This window comes from Carassius auratus, chromosome 4 (assembly GCF_003368295.1).
Source record: "Carassius auratus strain Wakin chromosome 4, ASM336829v1, whole genome shotgun sequence".
Classification (NCBI taxonomy): domain Eukaryota; kingdom Metazoa; phylum Chordata; class Actinopteri; order Cypriniformes; family Cyprinidae; genus Carassius; species Carassius auratus.
This window is the reverse complement of record NC_039246.1, coordinates 7,740,300-7,762,249: the sequence shown is the minus strand read 5'-3', so window position 1 is coordinate 7,762,249 and position 21,950 is coordinate 7,740,300. Positions and strand designations below refer to the sequence as shown.

General features: G+C 36.9%; 1 protein-coding gene across 1 annotated transcript in view; it reads right to left on the bottom strand.

Annotated features, from left to right (window-relative positions):
* The window catches only part of LOC113057826 (copine-8), a 104,951-nt gene that overhangs the window by 37,347 nt on the left and 45,654 nt on the right, over nt 1–21,950 (bottom strand). The window contains exons 5-8 of the mRNA XM_026225364.1: nt 16,632–16,671; nt 11,435–11,511; nt 3,405–3,468; nt 1,361–1,464 (exon numbers count right to left, since the gene is read on the bottom strand). Coding sequence (XP_026081149.1) covers nt 1,361–1,464; nt 3,405–3,468; nt 11,435–11,511; nt 16,632–16,671 — 285 coding nt within the window. The remainder of the gene's footprint in view (nt 1–1,360; nt 1,465–3,404; nt 3,469–11,434; nt 11,512–16,631; nt 16,672–21,950) is intronic.

Sequence of the window (21,950 nt, the reverse complement as noted above, 5' to 3'; positions counted from 1 at the left end):
GCTTCTAGAGAGCAGCCTTCCTGTCTACTGCCTGATTAGGCAGCATCATTACTGAAATGTAACCTCTTGAAACACTCACTCATATTACAGGGATAGTTCACCCAAAAAGCACAAAAGAAAATATTTTAAAGAACTGAGGACTAAGACATTTCTCAATGACAGCATTTGCAATTTTTTAAGGTGAACTATCCCTTTAAGTACATGGAAGATTTGACTTATAATTGATTTAAAAAAAAAAAAACACACACACAAATTTAACCTGTTAACTGTCACTCACGTTTTTGAAGATAGAGATGAATGTGCATGATACAAACCTAAATTTTTATAATTCATGACTGAAAACATTTTGTAACATGATTTTGATGTACCATTTACATGGTAATGCAATGTCTGATTTTAAAATGGGTTTTAAAGGATGAATTTTGAGATTTTATGTTTTCAAGTGGTATATAGCTTCTGATGATTTCTAAAAAGTGATAGAGAAAAAGGCAACGAGGAAGTCTTTTTTTTAAACAAAGGTCAAAGCTCCTTTTGTAATGTAGATTTCTGAGGGTGCACTCTTGTCATAAATTGATCTATTACTTTCCCTACATAATTTTTAACAAAAAATATTGGTTTAATATATATTTGGGAGTCTTAGACCTTTCCAACGATATATTGTTTGTCAAGATTAGATTAAATTTTATTGTAATATAGTATAGTCAACGTAGGCGTCCCGTATATAGGGGACGGGGTGACATTTAACAGGTTAACATATCAAATCAAATATAATGCAATGCACTACCCATTCAATCATTGAGTAATACTTTATTATAACTGAAAACATATACACACACAAACACACACAGCATACTTGTACTTTAAATGTAATTGTTATTTGAGATATAGATATATATATATATATATATATATATATATATATATATATATATATATATATATATATATATATATATATATACACACATACATATATATATATATATATATATATATATATATATATATATATATATATATATATATATATATATATATATATATATATATATATAGTATACACACAGACACACACACAACACATAAATATTTAATATTTCTATAAACTTCTCAATGCTGAATAACCCCTTTTTCTCTGAGTGAAGGAATCTGGAATTATTAAGGGACAGAATCAGCCAGACAAGGGGTGATTTTTCCATTCCAAAAGAACCCCTGGTGATCCAGGTGCAAAGGACTATGGGTATTACTTAAAGGAATTCAATTGCCATTTCCCCAACATAGAGGCTTCAGATGAGATTGATGCTGTGAGCAGTGTGTACAACTGGCAAAAATCCGCTCATCATGTGTCAGTATTACTCACGTTCCATCCTCATTGCTGCGATAAAACACTAAGAAGGGGTCCGATTTGCCAAAGAAGTCCTTTTTGTCCAGTTTGTTGCCACAAAATTGCATCATCACAGACTCCTGCAGGGTGAGAATGTTTTAGAAAAGCAGGTTATGAGGGCAACGGGAGTGTACGTGTGGATTTAGAGCACTTGGGACAACAATATCAGTATAAATGAGCTTAGTATTTGGCCATTCAGGGTTTCTAGACAGCTAGCATTATGCAAATGCTAAACAGCTTGGCATGTTACATTTGCTTGACTACTGTACCCAGATGGCAAGGCTAAAAGGCCTAATCAGAAATCCATTTGACAAGCGTTTATGTAGACACACATTCACTTGTCTGTGTGAGATGCAATGCTTCAGCAGGGAATGGGATAAGGTCTATTGATCCCTGTTGTGAAAGACAAAAGTAACAATTACGCTAGCAATGCGGAGGTCTGTCTGCAGACTACATGTGTGTGTGTGAGCACAGCTGAAGTTCTTGGCACATCATGCATGCAATTGATGAATCCATACAACTAAGATAAAGGGGCTACTTTGAATAGACCATAACCGACATGCTGAGAAGCCAAATGAGATTAGCTCCTAGCAAGCTGCTGTTCTTTCTCCTGACTATATAGGCAGCAGTCTATGAAATGTAATTTCATAGTAACTGATCTGAAACAGCTTTTTGACGCACACAAATAGTGCTCATCACATGAAGCGCACAACTTCAGACATGGACAGAACTGATTTCAGCAGAGTTAGATGTTAGCATGTTGCTAAGCTAAAAACTGAAATGCACACAATATCTCATTAGCAGAACTAAAAATGATAACACCAGTATAGGGTCTAATTCTCACTATTAACTAGTTGCTCATTAGCATGCATATTATTAACATACTGGCTGTTTTTACATTGTACATGAACATATTTTACTTCCCCAAAACCTAAACTTAACAACTTCCTTACTCACAAATTTAAAAGTTTTTTTGAGACAAAAAATTTGTAGTTAATGGTTCGTTAGGGCAGATAGATGATTCTTCTGCACAATCTGACTTTGCTGCAGCCTGGAATTGAACTACTGGTTTCGTCTGGTCAGAGGAGAACTGACCCCCCAACTGAGCCTGGTTTCTCCCAAGGTTTTTTCTCCATTCTGTCACCGATGGAGTTTCGGTTCCTTGCCGCTGTCACCTCTGGCTTGCTTAGTTGGGGTCACTTCATCTACAGCGATATCATTGACTTGATTGCAAATAAATGCACAGACACTATTTAACTGAACAGAGATGACGTCACTGAATTCAATGATGAACTGCCTTTAACTATCATTTTTCATTATTGACACACTGTTTTCCTAATGAATGTTGTTCAATTGCTTTGACGCAAATGTATTTTGTTTAAAGCGCTATATAAATAAAGGTGACTTGACTTGACTTGTTAATAGCAAGAATTGGATATTAAAATAAAGAGTGACCCTCAAAATTATATAATCTTTGTTGCAGGTGCATAGAACATCGCTTTATCATTAATTGTAATGGTTTCATATTAGCATGTTGCTAAGCTAATAACTCAATGCTTTACTACAAAAATGTCATTACCAAAAAACAAAATCAGTAATGGAAGCACACGAGAGAATGGGTTCTCAGAGTTTTGACTTTAGCATGTTGCTAAGCTAACAATGTGATGCTCTACTACACAAATTTCATCTGAAAAAAATAAATAATAAAATTTACTAAATCAATGAGGGAAATGTAAAGGAGACTTGGCTCATAATTGATTTTAACTTGCGTTAGCAAATTGCTAAGTTAACAGTGTGACACTCTACACAAACATACAAATTTCCTTAAAAATCAACAGCACATAAATATTGGGTATTGTTTTTCATTATGTTTATCTTTGTTTATATTTCTGTACTAAAGACATACAAGTCTATATATTGTCCATAGGCAACTGGAAGTGAGTGGACAAGCTTGGATGGGCATAAGCAAGCATGGGGCACAAATAAGACCTTAATTTACATGAACAATAATAGCTCTTACCCTGCAGTTGCTAAGCTCCTCGGCCTTCACAATAATCGTCCCACATTTCTTCCCTGGAATCCCCCTGTGAATTACAAAATAAGAGTATTCAGGTCATAAATGTGTCTCTTGGACAATACTATTGTACAGAACTGACATGAAATATTAAATTTTTCTACATCAAACAATTCAAATATACCAAGCTTGATATGAAAGATCTTGGCCTATTTGATGTCAAAAAAAAGGAAAGACTATCCCTTCTTCCGTAGAGTTACAATGTTTCCCAGCAGTATGCTGGTGCTTGTGATCATGCTCTCCGATGGATACTTCTGCTCTTGGTAATATAATGAATTGACTCTTTCAAAGACAGTTCAGTGGCTGAAGTCTTGATTAAGGTTTATGAATGCCCTCTCATGTGTACAGAGTTTAAGTGAATGTAATTGGACTGGGGCTATGCCATTGTGCTCTGGGTGGAACCGATCTGTCATACAGCAGAGTGAACATTGCTTTAGTTACTTTTTTAGAACTGGGCTCGATCTATGAGCCTGTCAAGCCTCAAAATGGACAAAATAATTAAAGCTTATTTCGTCCATTTTGAGGCTCAACAAGCTCAGTTTTGCTAAATTTGCATTCTTTGTCATGCTTTTCCAGGATTACACTGCAGCTTCTTTCAGTTTTGGTGAAGGATGAAGGATCTCCCAATTGCATATTTCTGTAAATTGGCAGGCAAAATGTTTCTGTAGACTTCTGAGTTCATTTTTCTGCTTCCATCATGTGTTACATCATCATTTAAGATTAATGAGCCTTTCCCAGGAGAAGCGTTGCAAGCCCAAACCATAACATAACCTCCACTGTGTTCCAGATGAGCTTGTATGTTTGGGATCATGAGCAGATCCTTTTCCAAACTTTAGCCTTTCCATATCTTTGGGAAAGATTAATCTTTTTGTCTCATCAGTCCATACACTTTGTCCCAGAATTTTCGAGCCTCATCTCCTATTCTTCTTGCATGTTCTGGTGTACCCTCTATACTTTTGTTCATGAAGTCTTCTGCGAACGGTAGATTGAAACCCAAATCTGAAACTGAGCGCAGACATTCAGTGCTATAAATTGTATGAATAATCAATGAAATAGGACACACCAGGGCAACAAAACACACCTGTCAGTCACATGTTCCAATAGTTTTGGTCACATGAGCAATGGGTGGTGCTATCCTCTCTAAGTTGTGTTTATCACATCCAAATGAAAATACCTGTAAATAAAAGCTGAAATGTTGATCTCTTGTCTCATATTCATCTTTTGATGTCCAACAGCAAAAATAAAGAAATAGAACACACTGTTCCAATACTTTTGGAGGGAGTATATATATATATATATATATATATATATATATATATATATATATATATATATATATATATATAAATTCCGCCAATATCAGTATTGTTTCTGTTCGGTATTGAAAAGTCAATATTTAATTATACGCAACATGTGAGAGTTTTTAGGGCATGTTTTCTAAAAATTTTTCCAAACCGCAACAAGCACCAGTCTCCCTTTTGCAGAATGCGATGTAACCGCTCAACCAATCACAGCGCACCATTCCACGCACTGTAAACAGTAACAACCAATCACAGCACATCATTCCACACACTATAGATGGTAATGGCGGTGCTTTGAAAACACTCTTAGTTTTACTCTTCTCTATTTGTACTTTGTGATCAACTAACAAGGGCTGCACGTTTAATTGCATGTGACTGTCATTAGCATCTCGTCAATAAAGCCGGTTCGGTGATCAATAGTATCGGTAAATCTCTATCACTTGCTTTTAGATGGAGTGACATTTAATACACAGAGCCATAGATCACTGACAAGCTGCACTATATCACGTTCCTTAGATGAAACACATTTGATTATGAACGCAATATTGCATAGCTTGTCAGTGTTAGTGTTTTAATTGATGCCATTTATGTTTTTGTTAATACAGCAAATAGCACTAGTCAACTAAATTAATGTAACATGGCAAAGATGAATGCACTTTTGGAAGTTGAATGTAAGGGAAATGTCATTTTGGAATTTCTGTGGTCTAATGTGATATTGTGTTCATTTTCATGTTCATGATGAAATGTTATTTTATTGCTGTAATTAATTTAAAGCATTAACAAGATTACCCGTTGAATTCAATTTGGAAGTGGTGACTGATGGATGTATTTTTACATCAACAAGTTTTCCTATGTGCTCTATCAATACTTCCAGTATATATTACTGTAAGAGAGAGGGTCAGCACAAGACTACTCCATTAACATTTTATACGTTTCTTAGTTTGCGGTTATTAGTGATCAGCTGAAGGGTAACAAACTTTCTGAGTGATGAGAAAATGTTTAAAAGGCAACTATGATATAGCAAATATGCAAACTGCTTTGTTCATCATAAGGTGTAAGACAGCTGCTAGACAGAAATCCAGTTTTTTTGCTGTACAGAGCTGTGAAACATTACAGCACCCATAAGTTGACCCAACAAACGGAAGGCATGAAGTGTGAGAAACCCTGTAGTCACCATGACAACCCCAATCTGTCCAACCTGAGGGACCCAGCCGAGATATCTAATAAATAGGACTAAGATGTCTTCTCATACATATTTCAGGGGAGTCATTCCGATTTTTCTGTATTCCAAGAGGAACATTATAATGAAATTGGTTGTGTAGAATAAATAGATGTAAGAGCTTATTCTTTTGTAATTCTACACTGACTACGAATTCAGCTGCCGATTTATTGATGCAGTTTAATTGTATATTTCTATACTGTACATCTAGAATTTCTAACCACGGGTAAGTATATTATACAAACTACTAAGGTTCCAGATTTTTTATTTTATTTTATTTTTTAGATTTTTACAACCTTTGGGTTATGAGTCCGACCCTCTCTCTCTCTCTCTCTCTCTCTATATATATATATATATATAGATATATATATATATCTATATATACATATATAGCAGCAAATTAGCAGTTTATTGAGGCAAAAGTCGTAGTTAATGGTTTGTTAATAGAGAGAACTAGACCTAAAATAAAGAGTGACCAAAAAATAAATTCTGATTTGGTGTCTTAAAATGCCTTAGACACAAACAGTTGGGAAACAAAGATGCGTGATAAACTATGTGACAAATAACATTGTTTTAATATTACATTTTCAAGTCTCATCCAAGAACATCCAGGATGCTTCAGAACAGACTTTCTGTATCAAACACAAGAAATGCCTCCATTCTACCTTTTTGTTTTTGACATTTAATTCCTCCTGTAAGTCCCAATCAAGATGCATGCATTTGCAATCAGCATCTTGAGTGCGCAAGGTAATTAAGTACTGGCGACACAGCAGTGAAATGGATGTTTTTTGTTTTTTTTTGGTCTGCGCGTGTGTAATTATCTCCCCTCGGTCGACAGAGACCTGAATGAAATAAGTATAATTACAAGCAAATGGTAAAGTGTCACTTCTTTTTTTCTTAATGTTTTTTTATAGAAACGCATTTAAGAAATGGACCTTCATATTTCATATTCTCAGAAAGAAACGATATGATAGTCAAATGGTCATTATTCGCATTGATTTATCTCGTTACTCAAACTATGATTCTCTCCAGAGCTTCTTGGCACCATCGCTGTGTGCCACACACATTTGTGTCACATTTCCAGTGACTGTTGTCTGTCCACACTGAAAACAAAATCACGGCCAATAAGAACATATTTGATGTTTAGAGCGCAACCACCTCCTTTTTTAATGTTGTTTTTTTTTTACATTCGATTTCTTCATATTTAAGAATGAAGAGAGGTAAGTCATGGATCAAACCAGCTCTGAGAGGAACCATGACACTATGAACTAGATAAAAGACTGAGCGAATAAACTTTTAGGGGGCGATATAACAGTGTCGCCATATTTTCCTCAGCACATATCTTACAATACGGTTTTATCCTGAAGTTAGAAAGTATTTCCATTTTGCATAAAGGCATGTCCAGACCGCAAGTGAGCATTCATTCGATTTCACAGACTTCATTGAAAAAGCGGCTGCACTTAAATCTATGTTTTGCTAAAAGAAAATTGCATCCAAAAGTGGAAGAACTTCAAACCACTACCCTATAAAGATACCAAGCAAAGTGTATTGCAGCTGTTTGTGGTGTAACTCTCCATATGAAGCAAAGTGAGTCTAAAAATCATGACGCTCTTTAACATGTTATATGCTTAATTGCTTTCAACAGCATTTTTACTGATATCATAATTTTCATGGAAAGCCTTCACATTGAGTTGCTGGGTGGCATGGTCCATTGGGCTTTAATGAGTGCACTTCAGCACGGGTGCTGAGGTAAGAGCACTTGAGTTCAGCGGTGGAGAGATCTCATTGTTATTAATGACACAGAAGCATTTTCAGCTTCATCCATTCCAACTGATCCGTCTGTCGTTTTTCCCTAACAGTGCAATCTCATGTGATAGAAGCAATATCGACATAAGTGAGATCACTCATATCTCCTATATCACGACAGACATGCATGTATTGCTCTCTGCAAACACTTGCCTCCCACACACAGGGACATACAGAAGTGCTAATGTATTATACTCTTTTAGATTGATCTCCAAAGTCATTCAACAGACTATTCAAGCAGACATTAGGAATAGAATAGTGCATCTTACAAGACACAAACCAAGCACTCCACTAACCCCGCTCGAAATAGCATCATTTTTTTCCCTTCATGCAGCGTCTCCCAAACACGATTGGCAGGGTGATTGAACTGTGTAATTAGCTGTAATTAACAGTCATCAGGGTTGTTAAAGGTCCCCCCCCCGTCAGGCCTCAGACACAGGTGTGGGGTTTCGCCATGATTTATTGCCTCCAAAACAGCTTTTGTAACCCTTGTCATTATATTACAGTTATCCATATATAAACCAAGCTTGCTAAGAGACTGTCACGGTTACTATAGCTACTACAAAACCCTAACTGTAAAAGTGAGGTCACATTAGCAAAATAATTGCTAAATTTCACAGTCGAAAAAGACCATTTTCTATTGCTACAGCTCATGCATAAGTCACTTTCGAACCAAGCAGAATTTAGTAAGACAACGTGTAAACTTGAACACGGAAATGTGAAATCTGAAAGGGGAAATCTTTCGCCCTCACGTGAAACTCATCACTCACATATATTCCTGTTGAAATGAATGGCTACTGGTGGAAATTCACTGAAACAAAAAACTGTAAATATAAACACCCAATAATTCTAACGAAACATATCAGAAACTGTGTGGTTTGCGAAGGTAAGTGAATTTTAATAGAATTTTCACTTTTTTGGTGAATCGAATCCACATCCTGACACAAATCTGTTAAATTATGTTTAAAAAAAGTATATTGTATATACAATACAAATAATAGCAATGTTATTAATGGAACTTATAATTTAACACAATCAATCTATCAATCAATCAATTGATCAATTACAGTTTATGAAATAACTAATATTAATTTAAATTCATTCACAACTATCCATTATCCAAATTGCTTGTTCTTTGCATGGTTGCATGGATATTAATACATTTATATTAATTTAAATATTTAATCATATAATGTTTTTTTATATATACATAGTGTATTACATTGCCATTTAATATTCATAATACCTTTTGTAAATTGTTTGCCTGCCACAGCAGTGTGTGAGACGTCTAAAGTAACACTTTGACAAACGTTTTACATAATGTTCTCTAAATAGACAGCTTTTCCATTTACATATTCCTCTCAGGTCACACATATTATTAGTGCCAAGTCTAACCAAAGCTACAAGTACTCCAAACAGCAGGGATGGCTGTTTGTGGCTCAGTGGTAGAGCATTGCATTAGCAGCACAAACGTTTGTGGGTTCAATTTCCAGGGAACACACATTCTGGTAAAAAAAAAAAAAAAAAAAGTGTAGCCTGAATGCACTGTAAGTCGCTTTGGATAAAAATTGCTGTTAAATGCATAAATGTAAATGGACGGACAAACCACAAATCACCTTGTTCTTCATTTTCTTGAACAGAAGCAGCGGTCTGTCTTTAGCTGGATGTAATGAGCGTGCTGGCATTCGGTTCTGCTTTGCTAATGGAGCAACAGTGCAGGGTCCCCCAAACGCAGCGAGATATTGAACTCCCACTGGCAATCTAATGAGTCTGCTTTGATATCCGAAGCACAGAGACATGTATGGGAGGCAGGCGTTTACCTCCCTTCATGAGGAAGCACTGAGGTACAATAAAGTATACTAAGAAAGTAGCGTGAGAAAAATCAGGTGCTGAGTGACAATACAACCTCGATGGGAAGGATACAGGAAGCTCAAAGGTTTGCTTGTGTAGATGAGGTGGAGTAAAGACTTTAATGAGCAGAGTCAGACTAAAGAGCAGCAATAGAGAGCAGCAGCTCATTAGTCGATGTGAACTTTATACCCTGAACTAAACACACAAACTTCTTTAAGTGTCACAGTTTGCTCAGCTATAATCCCCTGATGATTTCCCAGCATTCCTTTCATTATATACATACTGCAAAGGAACATTTTGTACTGTGTTTTATTGCAATGTACAAAGCATGGCAACATTATTTATTTCACAAAATAACCAACTGGACGTTAACAAGTCAGATTTCAGAATTGGACATTCAACAGTCTGCTGGATCTACCTGTCGCTTTTGACACTGTGAATCATCAGATCCTCCTGTCCACCCTCTCATCACTGGGCATCACTTTGCTGGTTTGAATGCTATCTAGCAGGTAGGTCTTTTATGGGAGGTATCCTGGCGAACATCTTGGTACGGATGAAGCAACATCACCTACAGTTCAACCTGACGAAGACTAAGCCTTTTGTCTTCCCTGTCATTCCAAATCTACAGACTAGGTTAATCAACAATTACCCCATCATTTCTTAGGCTGGACTACTCCAGTGCTCTTCTGGCTGGACTTTCATCATGCGCAATCAAACTCCAAAAAATTATTCAGAATGCAGCAGCAAAACTGTTCTTTAGCAAGCCCAAAAGGGCTAATTTCACACCTTTCTTTCTCTCCCTGCACTGGCAACTGGTTGCGGCTCGCATCAAGATCAAGATATTAATGCTTGCTTATAGAACAGCCTCTGGATCAGCATCATCGTATGTCCATTCAGTATTACATATCTACATCACCTCCAGAAGCCTGAGATCTACAAGTGAGCACTGCCTTGGGGTACCACCAGAGAGAGGCACAAAATCACTTTCCAGAACATTTTCTTTCACTGTTCCTGGCTGGTGGAATGATCTTCATTCCCCCATACTGAATGCTGAATCCCTGACAATTTTTAAGTGACAGCTAAAAAAATCATCTATTTCGTCAACATCTGACTGCAAAAAAAAAAAAAAAAAAACTTTTTTTTATTATGAGTATTTCCTTTGTTTATTTGCCTTTATATGATTAATCACTTATTGTATTCCTCAAATGTAAGTCTCTTAGGATAAAATTATCTGCTTAATGAATACATGTAAATGTGAATTTTAACTGTATTTTAACTTAAGATTTAACTGCATCAAATATCAAACTGTTTTCAGATTAGCTAATAATGCAAGTTTCTTAATAAACACTTTTCTGTTTTTTTTTTTAACATGAAATAAAATATTTAAAAACATTTACATAATAATCAGTTCTTGAACAACACATTCTCAAAACAAAATGCAAATGAGAATGTTCGTTTGTCATTAAACAGTTACAAATTTATTAGAATTCCTTATCATTTTCCACCAAACTGGCAGACCATTGGCAAAGTTGCTAGATGATAAATGAGAATGGGTTCTTTCACAGTGATTCTCAACTCCCATTCTGGGTCCCATAGGCAGTTCTGCACACTCTGTGAAGTTCATAGTGTTCTCTCATAGCAAGCTGATTATCTGAATCAGGTGTGTTAAAAAAGGAAGACATTAAAAATGTGCAGAGGAGTGTGTCCCCAGAACTAGAGTTGAAAAGCAATGATCTATCACACTGGAAGGATGCAAGCTTTATAAATGGAGAAAAGAAGCCAAATAGAGGAGTTCTTACCCAAGAGCCTTCTCCATACGACCACCCAATGATCCCACCACCTCTCCCAACGTACAACAGGCCTGGCCAAGGAAATCCTGCAATGAGAGAGAACATTAAAGTGGACTGGCTGGCATTTTTCAACATGGCAAGACGAAAGGTCAGTATTTCAAGTTGTCTATTTATAGTATATCTGAGATTTCTTCAACTTTATCTGTAATCACTGGGTAAGAGCAAAAATAAGCTTTGATTTATCAACTACAGTGCACAATATGGACACAATTATGTTGTCACCAAAACCCCACAACTCTGTATGATTGTTCAGCTTTTAATTTCAAAATCATAGGCATTCATTATAAGTTGGCCCTCCCTATATGGGAAACTTTACAGTAGGTGTTGGAACATGACTGTGGGGATTTGGTCCATGGCGATGGGGTCTGACTCGCAGTCAGTGTTCCAATGCATTCCTAAGGTGGTCAGTGGAACTCAGTTTTGGGATTGGTTCAAGCCAGTTTAAATTATTTTACAGTAGACGCAGTAAATCCTTTCTTTTTGGACCTTGCCCTCCAAGGCACTGCTATGCTGAAGCAGAAAATAGCCCTCCCAGACCATTGTCACAGTTGGAATCACATAGTTCTCTACGTAGCATTAAGATTTATTTTTGCCAAACCCATTAAATGAATTGTATGTTTTTTTTTTGTTGGTGATTTTGACTTTGGAGGCTTCTTCTGAGTGGAATTCACAGTTTCTTCCCTCAGGCAATCCATCTCATGAACACTTGGCAATAACTGTGGAACACACAACACTATTTATACACTCATACTTATTTATATGACACACACACTTAGTCTACACTTCAAATTTGCACATAATTTACCTGTACATACAAAACTGTCTATTGGAATATACCTGCACATACAGTTGTAAATTTGTACATTGTTATTCCTTATGCACTTTTTTATTTTTTTTATTTGTGGTTTTGTTCTGTCGCTGTCAATCTGTTGCACTGTGGAAGCTACTGTTATGAAAACAAATTCTAGAATTGTAGTGGAGAAGGCGCGCTCAACTTCCACATCGTTTAATAATAAAGTAATAAATGTATCCAGAAATAAAAGAGAAAAAAACACACTCTCAAGAAATCCTTTTAGAAATTTTTTCATACCATGTCTTACACAGACGCGTTTCGACCTAATCATCAGTGTGTGATTATTCTTGAGAGTGCGTTTTTTTTCTCTCTTTTATTTATGAAAACAAATTCCTCATATGTGTAAACCTACCTGGCAATAAAGCTAATATCTCTGTGGTAATTACAGTCTATAGCCATCAAAATGTACCATTATAATGATTTTACAATTAATATTTTAAGTTTAAAAAGCAAAATAAAATTGCTTTAAAGGTTTGAATATATCAAGAAGAGAAGGGGGGCAATCACTGAACCCTGAGGCACCCCAGGGATTACTTCATGTAATTCTGCGTTTTCCCCTTCAGCAACCTTGAAGCATCTCCCTATGACTCAATCCAAAGAAGTGCACTTCCTGTGATGCCAAGTTGATAGTGTGGACAAAAAAATCATAATTTTAAGGGCAACAGGTCTAGCTACGTTATTTACTTTTAATAAATAAATATTTATTACAAATTAACTAAACTGATTGGGCTATTTCCAGCCTGAATGGTGTGAAAAAGTATAGTGCCATGTTTGACATTTATGTTGCATTAGTTCTCACATGTCTTGTAACCAAATGTGACGAAGCAATTTTGGATATGAGAATGTAAATAAGATTTGAGTGATATGGCAGAGAGGAAGAATGTCAGTGTTTTCAGAAGGTTCAGTGAATGAGTGCAATATTTTTTTACGATACTTTTCTGCTTTTTTCTCTTTTTGATCTATATTATTTTGTCATATGTAAAAGAGCAACGTGATTGTTTCTTGGAGAAATAAATAAAATATTCTTGGAGAAATAAATAAAATATTTTTCGGGGTGAACTTTTTTTTCTCCTCCAATGTGACTGTCACTAATTTAGACACTAGTTTTTGTTCTTTGAGTCCATCCTCAGTAATTTATTAGACGCTTCATTTTCACTGACAGACAATCCCATGAGCACTAAACTCTCAACTTGTATTAATAAAGAGGAATATGAATGATCTATCTTTATTATTGTCTTCAACTCTATGAAGCCCTCCTTCTCTTCATCTTTCTTTCTCCATCTATCTCTCACTGTTTCTTTCTTGGTCTCTCTATGCATGGTGTTCTCCCTGCTGCCTCTTCTTTTAATTTTCACCTGAGAACATAGTCGCTCTTTGCCTTTCAACACATCCTATAATGGTTTTATGCACAATTCTCTTTGGGAGTGGACAAGCAGTGTTTGTCTTTCCAAGTCAGGGGGGAAGAGAGATACAGCATATTGATTTCTAAGTGACTTAGGGAGGGAATAAAGCACCAGGAGGCACTGTGTCTGATTTGTTAGATAATTTTGAGGTTGTATATGGGATGGATCCTGCATGCTCACTGGAGTCACTGAGGGTGTTTTCAATTACTCTTGTGAATGATGTGGAGAGATCAGTTTATCTGTCTCTTTACAGCTAGTGTGTCAACATGATCACATCAGGAAACAATAGCAGTACAAATGTTTGCGAATGCTGTTTGGGATATGGCAGATTTACAGTGAAGTGTGTGGCTGGTTTAGATCAATGGTGGTTTAATACATGCCATGATGTGTTTGAATAAACAGTTCCACTTTGCCACATTGATGGATCCCGACAGTCTCCTGTGCTACAAATGCTGAATTATCTAACATTAAATTACCTCAGTTTTACTACTGCTGGACTTTTGTTGGTTTGCATTGTAAATGCCTATAAGTTACCAAAAATTCTAAACTCATAAAAATAAAGGTTCCACTTAACCCTCTGCAGGAAGCTTGATTGACAGGTGATCTGACCAATCATGTTTGTTGCCAAATCCACCATTTTGACCGATAAACAAACCAGACAGGAAAGTAGATTAACAAAGATGGAGTTAAACGTGAAAAATGGCGTGTATTGACATCTTTCCGCGGTTTAAATAAAATACTTTCTATTGTTCATTCATGTTTATTTCATGCTTTAACAAGCAAATATGAAAAGATGATTAGTTCATGTGTCGCTTGAACTAAGGCACTAGAGTGATACATCATGATACAACACATTAAAGAGCAACAAAATGGTATTTATTGTTTTGAAATTCCTCATTTAAAGGATAGTGTCCAGAAGATCAATAAACTAATCTACAAAAAAAAAAAAAAAAAAAAAAAAAGAATATTTTAATCTACAAGAATGAAGGAGAAATCACTTTATAAGTAGAGGATTCATAGCCTTGTAATACCAAACTCTGCTACTTTGCTTTGCTTGGTAGATTGGCCAAACGTTTTCTTCCTCATGGTGGGGGGTGGGGTGTTGTAACAGTTGTTAAATTAAACGCTTCCCAAAACCTGTTGCGAGTAGGGCCACAACATCACCTCCATTCAAATTGTAAAACAAACACTCTGAGAATAGCATCCCATGTCTCTATGTCCGCTGTTGTTTTCGATTTCCCTATCATAAACTACGATCTTACATTCAGCGCTTAGAGTCTACGTCACGGCTCTCGGCCCACTCTCTGTTCCTTGATTGGCCGGCTGTTTTGAGGCTGGAGGAAAACTGGGAGATAGGGCGCTATCTCAGACTGAGTACAGAAGCTAAATGAAATTGAGCGGAAGTACGACATCTGACGTAGTCATGCTAGAGGGTTGTTGGAAGTTTCTTCAAAGAGCTTAAGAAGCTCTTTATTTTTAAGAGTGTAGCTCTTAATAAATACATTTCAATGAATGAAGCTGATTGCGATGAAGAAGAATGTTTTGTAGTTCCTGCCTATGGAAATGTAATAACATCTGTTGATAGCAAGCTAACCTTAACATTGGCTGGCTGGATAGATGAATATATGGATAGATGGGTTAAATAATTGATTTACTGACTGATTGATATTGGGAGGATAATGGATGGATCAACTGATTGATTGACAAAGTTGATGCTGATTGATTGATTGACTGATTTATAAACAGTTGTTTTTCTCCATATAGTTCATGGGCAGGGGGTATGGATGAATGGATGAAAGGATGGATGGACTGACTCTTAATGTCAGGCATGGTGCAGGTATTTTTGGTTGATTGGTTGTTTGATTGGAGCATGAAAGAAATAAAGACCGAGAATAATTACAGCCACATTCCATGACAAGCAAAGATGGGCCCACTGTAGTGAATTGGCATCTTTTGCTAAAAACCCATCATCAGTGTGTAAAATGACACCTCAGGGACCCACTTGAGCACCAAAACACAGCTTCAATCATGCCATCGTCTCCGTGAGAGCTTCTCTAAATCACACATCTCTATTAACCCACATTTGCCTCTTTGTTCTCATATACACAGACCTGCTGATTACAAGCACTATAAGATGGTTTTACTGCGGGACGAGTGTGTATGATGGCATGATAGTCTAGAGGTGGTCAACAGGGTAAGCACGTATAGCAGTGGTTCTCAAACTTTTTTTTCACTGGGCCGCATTATGGTCCAAGTGCAAATCTAACGGGCTGCATGCATTTCATTTAAATTTATGTCACCAATACAAACCAACCAGATTTATAATATTACAGCTTAAATATTATGATATCTAATTGATTACATTCATTTAAATAAATAATTATACTAACCATTATTAAAACACCTGATGTTGTCGGGAGCTGACCAATTTTGTGAAATTCTGTTCGAAAGGAGTAATTGCACAATGAAGTTGCAATTGTAATTTGCAGTCTGTAAGACGCGCAACACTGCGGAAAATGTACGTTCACAACGTAGCCTATGTTGATCCAAATATGGAAAGCACTTTCAAATTAAATAATCTGAGGTTCTCTCCAGATGTCACGCAGAGACGGCGATCAAATCGAAAGTTGACGCCAGAAGTCCAGCACTCTACTATCTTCACCGCGGATACTGTGACTATTCTTGTTTGTATGTGTTACGAACTAATGGCTGCTGATGACTCTTTTTATTGAATTCTGCCAAAGTGCACGCTTGTAAGTGTTCGTTAAGTGCGTAACATTAATTATGTGGGTACAGGTCTGTACATACTTAATGTACATTTTTTATACGGGTTGATAACCACTGCTTTATAGAGTCTATAATGGAGCATGGAGCAGTTTCTGAGACTTACATGTTTTGAAAGGTTGGAGCTCTTGGAATCGACGTCATACCTGAAAAACAAAAGAGAAGGACATATTGAGAAGGGACACACAACCAAGAATATCCAGTTTTTCATTTGTATATACATCATTTTTGCATTTATTGCTTATATCATATCAAATTACCAGCTGGTCCCGAATGCCTTGATGAATATAGTTTTAGCTGAGTCCTAATCTCTTTGTCATAACTGGGGCAGCCAAATCATATATAAACCCAGCTGTGCGATAAGCATAATAACTAACTCTCCTTTTCAAATTTGACAAATTTCAAAACCAATTCTTGATATTCTCTTTCATATAACCTGCACTAGGTTATATGTGTCTGGGCGTTTTAAATGTATGAATGAGGTGAATATGTTACATAAGTCCCTAAGTCCCAAAAGGGACCGTGATGTTCTATTCAGCTATACGTCTTCACATTCATAAATACTGCATGACCCCAGAGTGGAACAAAAACATACATTGACACTGACTTTACCCTGGCGCTCACGCACACACACACACACACAGACACAAACAAGCCTGCTTTCAAACTCAAATACACAGAAGTGCACACAGCCAGACCTGATGAAATTGAGATTTGCTCTTTCTCTAGGGAACAAGTTTACACCCTTGGGGGAGCTACTGGAAAGTGGGAAACTCATCAGGAATGAGGGGTTTTGGCAGAGGTGCAAACTTGTTGACTTTAATGAAGTATTGGCATTTAGTTTTTACTTTAATTTATTTAGCCGTGTCTCTGTGCTTATTAAACAAGACTCTTCAGCATGGTATTCTACAGAAAAAAAAGTTTTTGGTTTCAAAACATTTGATCAAAATGGACCAACAACATATTAATATACATACAGAATGTAATAAATCTGAAATGGCTTGTTGGTGAGGAAAAGACAAACTAATAAGATATAAACTAATAAGACACATACCACACAACAACTTACAAAGCATTTTTAGTGCACTCTGAAATACACTAAGGGCAGGAGCATTGGAGCTGCAACAGAAAAGGCCTGATCACGTTTGCATTTCAAGCAAAGAAACAACAAGGTGTAATTCATCAATTGAACACAGATACCTATTAGATTGATACAGACTGATTAAATAATAAAAAAACAAACATTATCTGGCGCAAAGCCATGCAAAACTTTAAAGACATAATAGCAATACTTTGTAAAGAATTCTGTATCGTACAGGTACCAGTGAAGATTGATAAGCACAGGAATAATGTGCTCTTTTATCTTCAAGACAGTTCTGGACCCAGAAATAATTATCTGGAGTGGCATCTGGACTTAAAGTGAAGCACTTAAGGACATGCTTCTTTTGCATGTTTCAGTATGTTTGAGGTAATTGTCCTGTGGGCAGATGAACTGAACTCTTAAGCCCCATCCTCTTGCATACATGCATTAGGTCTTTGTCTCAGGAGAATCCTGTATTTAGCACTATGTATTTTTTTCCTTCTTTCCTGGAGTTTTCCCTAGACCCTGCCACAGAGGTCCATCCCAAAGTGTGAAGCTGCCACCATCCTTGTCCACTCAAGCGTAATATTCTTCTCCGTTTGATATACTGTGTTAGGAATATGCCAAACTGAGGCCTGAAAGCTCTTCAAATAATAAATACACTTTTATCTCAGAAACTTCTCCATTACTAAGGCTCTCATAAGCCTTTGGGCAATGTGTAGTGCCCAAAATATGTCAAGCACAAGCAGCAGATGTTTAAAGTGCCTTGTTTTTATTTGTATCAAATTAAATCTGGTTTATACCTTGACTTTAAGTACATCTTAAGTTCAATTGGTCTATATTGTATTGATTCGTCATTCTAGACATACAGTTAGGGTGGATTTCCAGTTTTTCAAATCATGTTCTCAAAATTCATTCTCTCTATACCTATAGATATATCTCAGATTATTGCTATGATTCCATGATTCATTTATTTACACTTGATCTTCAGAATTCTGATTACTTTACTTGCATGGTCTATTGTATTCTCGGAAATGGCTGGAAATGCTTCCAGACAGAGGTCCAATTGTTCATTCAAATGGAGTCAAATCAAGCAGTTACGTGACTCAGAGAAGAAGGGTTATTTTATACCCAATCATCTACAGTATGTTTGTTAAAGTAAAGTGATGAATGGTTATTATGTTCTGTTTTTTTTTTTTCTCAAATGAGTGCATGATTTTTATATCATTTATTTACTCCCCATAATTGAATCACTCACTAACTGTGCTTGGAAATTTCCATCTCAGACTTTCCAAACTGACATTAAAAGGGCTCCTTGTTCCCAGAAGTCAAGTGCGAAAGTCAGTTAGCAAACTGCAAATAAAAATCATGTCTTTTTTTCCCAAATGGGAAATGGTTTGCCACACTGACTACCAGAACCATGTTTAGATTTTAGTACAAATTTACTTTGTCATAACTGAAAATAGTTTTAAGATTTTGTTGACCGATCCAACCCTAGATTCAATATTAGATATAACACAACTAATTAATTCTGCTATAAGGACAACACAAACAACCACTCTTGGTCTCCTTCCCTGAGAAGCAAGTGCCAGAGAAGACATGATGTGTGCATATGTAGAGACGCTCGACATAGCCATCACAGCGCATTGTAACGGGGTCTACTCAACAGACCCTGAAGGCAACGACACACACAGCTTCCCATTTACACACTCTGACTAAACCACATTATGCTTCTCGCTCCCATTACTATTTATAGCAACACATGCTGATGCTGATGGGAATCTGTCATTCTAACGCACACAAACACGCAGGCAGAATTCAAATGAGCAGCACTGAAACGTAACACATTTATCATAAACTGCATCGCTAATGCTAGCGTTTGCTCAGATGAAGTGAGATCAAAATACAGAGCTACAGGTTGGCTGCTTTGTGGTATTGTCTATAGGGGGGAAATTAATAAAAAAAATAAAATTAAAAGAGAATGTTCTGTAGAGAACTAGTTTTGATGTTGTGATGCTAAGGTTTTAGCGATGGTTTTCAGGTTGTTGCTAAGTGGTTACTAGGCTGTTCTGAATTATTTTTAACTTGTTGCTTTGCCCATGGTTTCTTGTGTATTGCTAATTGGGTATTCCTTTCTCATAGGATTGTTACAAGCTCTTGGTGCAAAACTTTTTAAAATTAAAACAAATACAGATTTGTGGCCCTGTAATATGTCGTGACAGATCACTGTAGTGCCTCAGTTCAAGTGCTCATCCCTTCCTTTTTACTAGTTATAGTACAAAATAAACACAAATGAACATCATAAGGTATCTTGCTCAAAATGTGGAAAGATCTCAATACACACCATTTTTCAAGTTCAATTCCACCAGTGTTAATCTACCCCCGTCTGGTTTCTTTGTTTCTCAGATTCTGCATTATGATTGTTCAGTTCAATCAAACTCCCTGTGAAGGGTCAATTACTATGGTGTAAATAGGTCAGTGATGGACAAATTCAGTCCTAGTTCCATAGCTGATCTAACATACCTGCTTGTAATTTTCAACCAATCTTAAAGACACATGGGGTCTATTCCACTTAGCTTTTAGACACACAGTCACAAACCTCCCTAAACACTTCCCGAAGGGAATCCTCACTGCCATTTTTGAAGTGTGTTCTGTCAAGTGATCAAATAATGTTTATATGGACAAACCTTCAACCTTTTGTGAGTCTATTTCATACAGTATATGTACACTTCATCCCGCTTCATATACCACAATGGAACACGATTGTAACTTCATCACAGATTGCATTTAATTTACCTCTACCCCAACTGACAAAATGTTAATAATAAATCAACACCATAGCAGATTTCAAGTGATCAAGAACTTACGACATTCGAATTCAGCCCATTGTAAGGTTCTGCCAGTAGTGGGAATTTGTGCAATGCAATCAGTGACATACATCCAAGTCAACATGATGTAGAGATTAGCAAGGGAAGTGCTTAAAAAACTAAATGGAACTCAGCCATGTTAGATTGTTCAGGTGTGTTTGATGGGATATAGGTAAACTCTGCAGGACTATGACCCTCCAGGACCAGAGTTGCTCATCCCTGTTCTAGATGGAAGATAGTGTTCTGGATGGCTGCTAGAGAGTTCTTGATCAAACTAAGGCAGGGTTCCTCAAATCTTGGCCTTAAGGATCACTAGGAAATCACAGGACGGTAATCTTCATCCGGGTTTGAGCTAAGGCATTGCTGTGCAGTTGCTAGTGAGTGCTGGTTGGTTGCTGAAGCATTACCAGATTTTGGTTTTAGGGGTCTTTGGTAAGGCGTTTCTAGATGGTTGAAGATCAGGGGACAGGGGAATTTTGCTCCTGGAGGGCCACAATCTTGCAGAGTTCAGCTCCAACCCCAATTAAACAAACCTGACCTCGGTTCAATGTCTCTTCTGAAGGAAAGTGCTTTTTACAGTATAGTGTTCCCGTCACTATACTGGGGTGTTAGGACCCACACAGACCACAGGGTGAGCACGCCCTGCTGGCCTCACGAACACCTCTTCCAACAGCAACCTAGTTTTCCCAGGAGGTCTCCCATCCAGGTACTGACCAGGCTCAACCCTGCTTAGCATCAGAAGGAACCAGTCTTTGGCTACAGGGTGATATCTAGGTTCATCTTAAATGAACCTAGCAGCAGTCAGGTGGTACAGCTGTCACTGGTCTAAGTTGTAACTCTCAGAAAATTCAGAGTATTCAAGTTGTAATGACGAGTTCTGAAGCACGTGAGGGCTTCGGCATTGAAAGTGTTGCCATAGAAAAACATAATTCAGCTCCAAGTAGAATGGAATGTGTTGCGATCACAGAATTATGGTAATTACGACATGGTGCGAACACAGTTTAAGCATATCAGAAACTTGCTGAAGCAAGGCGGAGCTAAACTCAGTGGCAGTGGCCATCCAGGAGTAGGACGGGTAATGGATATTAGTAACGGTGATGCTTGCACAGGAACGCTTGCAATGAAAAGTAGTAACAGACAGAGGTTGTTTTCATAATCAGTGATGGGAGACTTTGAGCTGGGCTTTAATTAGATTATGGTCTTATGAGGGGAGTTCACACTTGTCTGTTTCTCATTACGAAAGAAGAACAACATCATTAAAGCACAGACAACATGAATCATTCTCTTCTGCCCTGTCACAGTGCAACGTAGAGATAAAGACATAATGAGAGAGAGAACAAGATAAGAGGACAAGAAAAGCAACAAATATTGAAGGATGCAAATATACCTGAAATATATCTAGGGTTACATATAGCACAACCTCATATATATCCATTTATTGTCTCTGTGCCTTTTCCATTAGTTTGTAGGGCTCAGT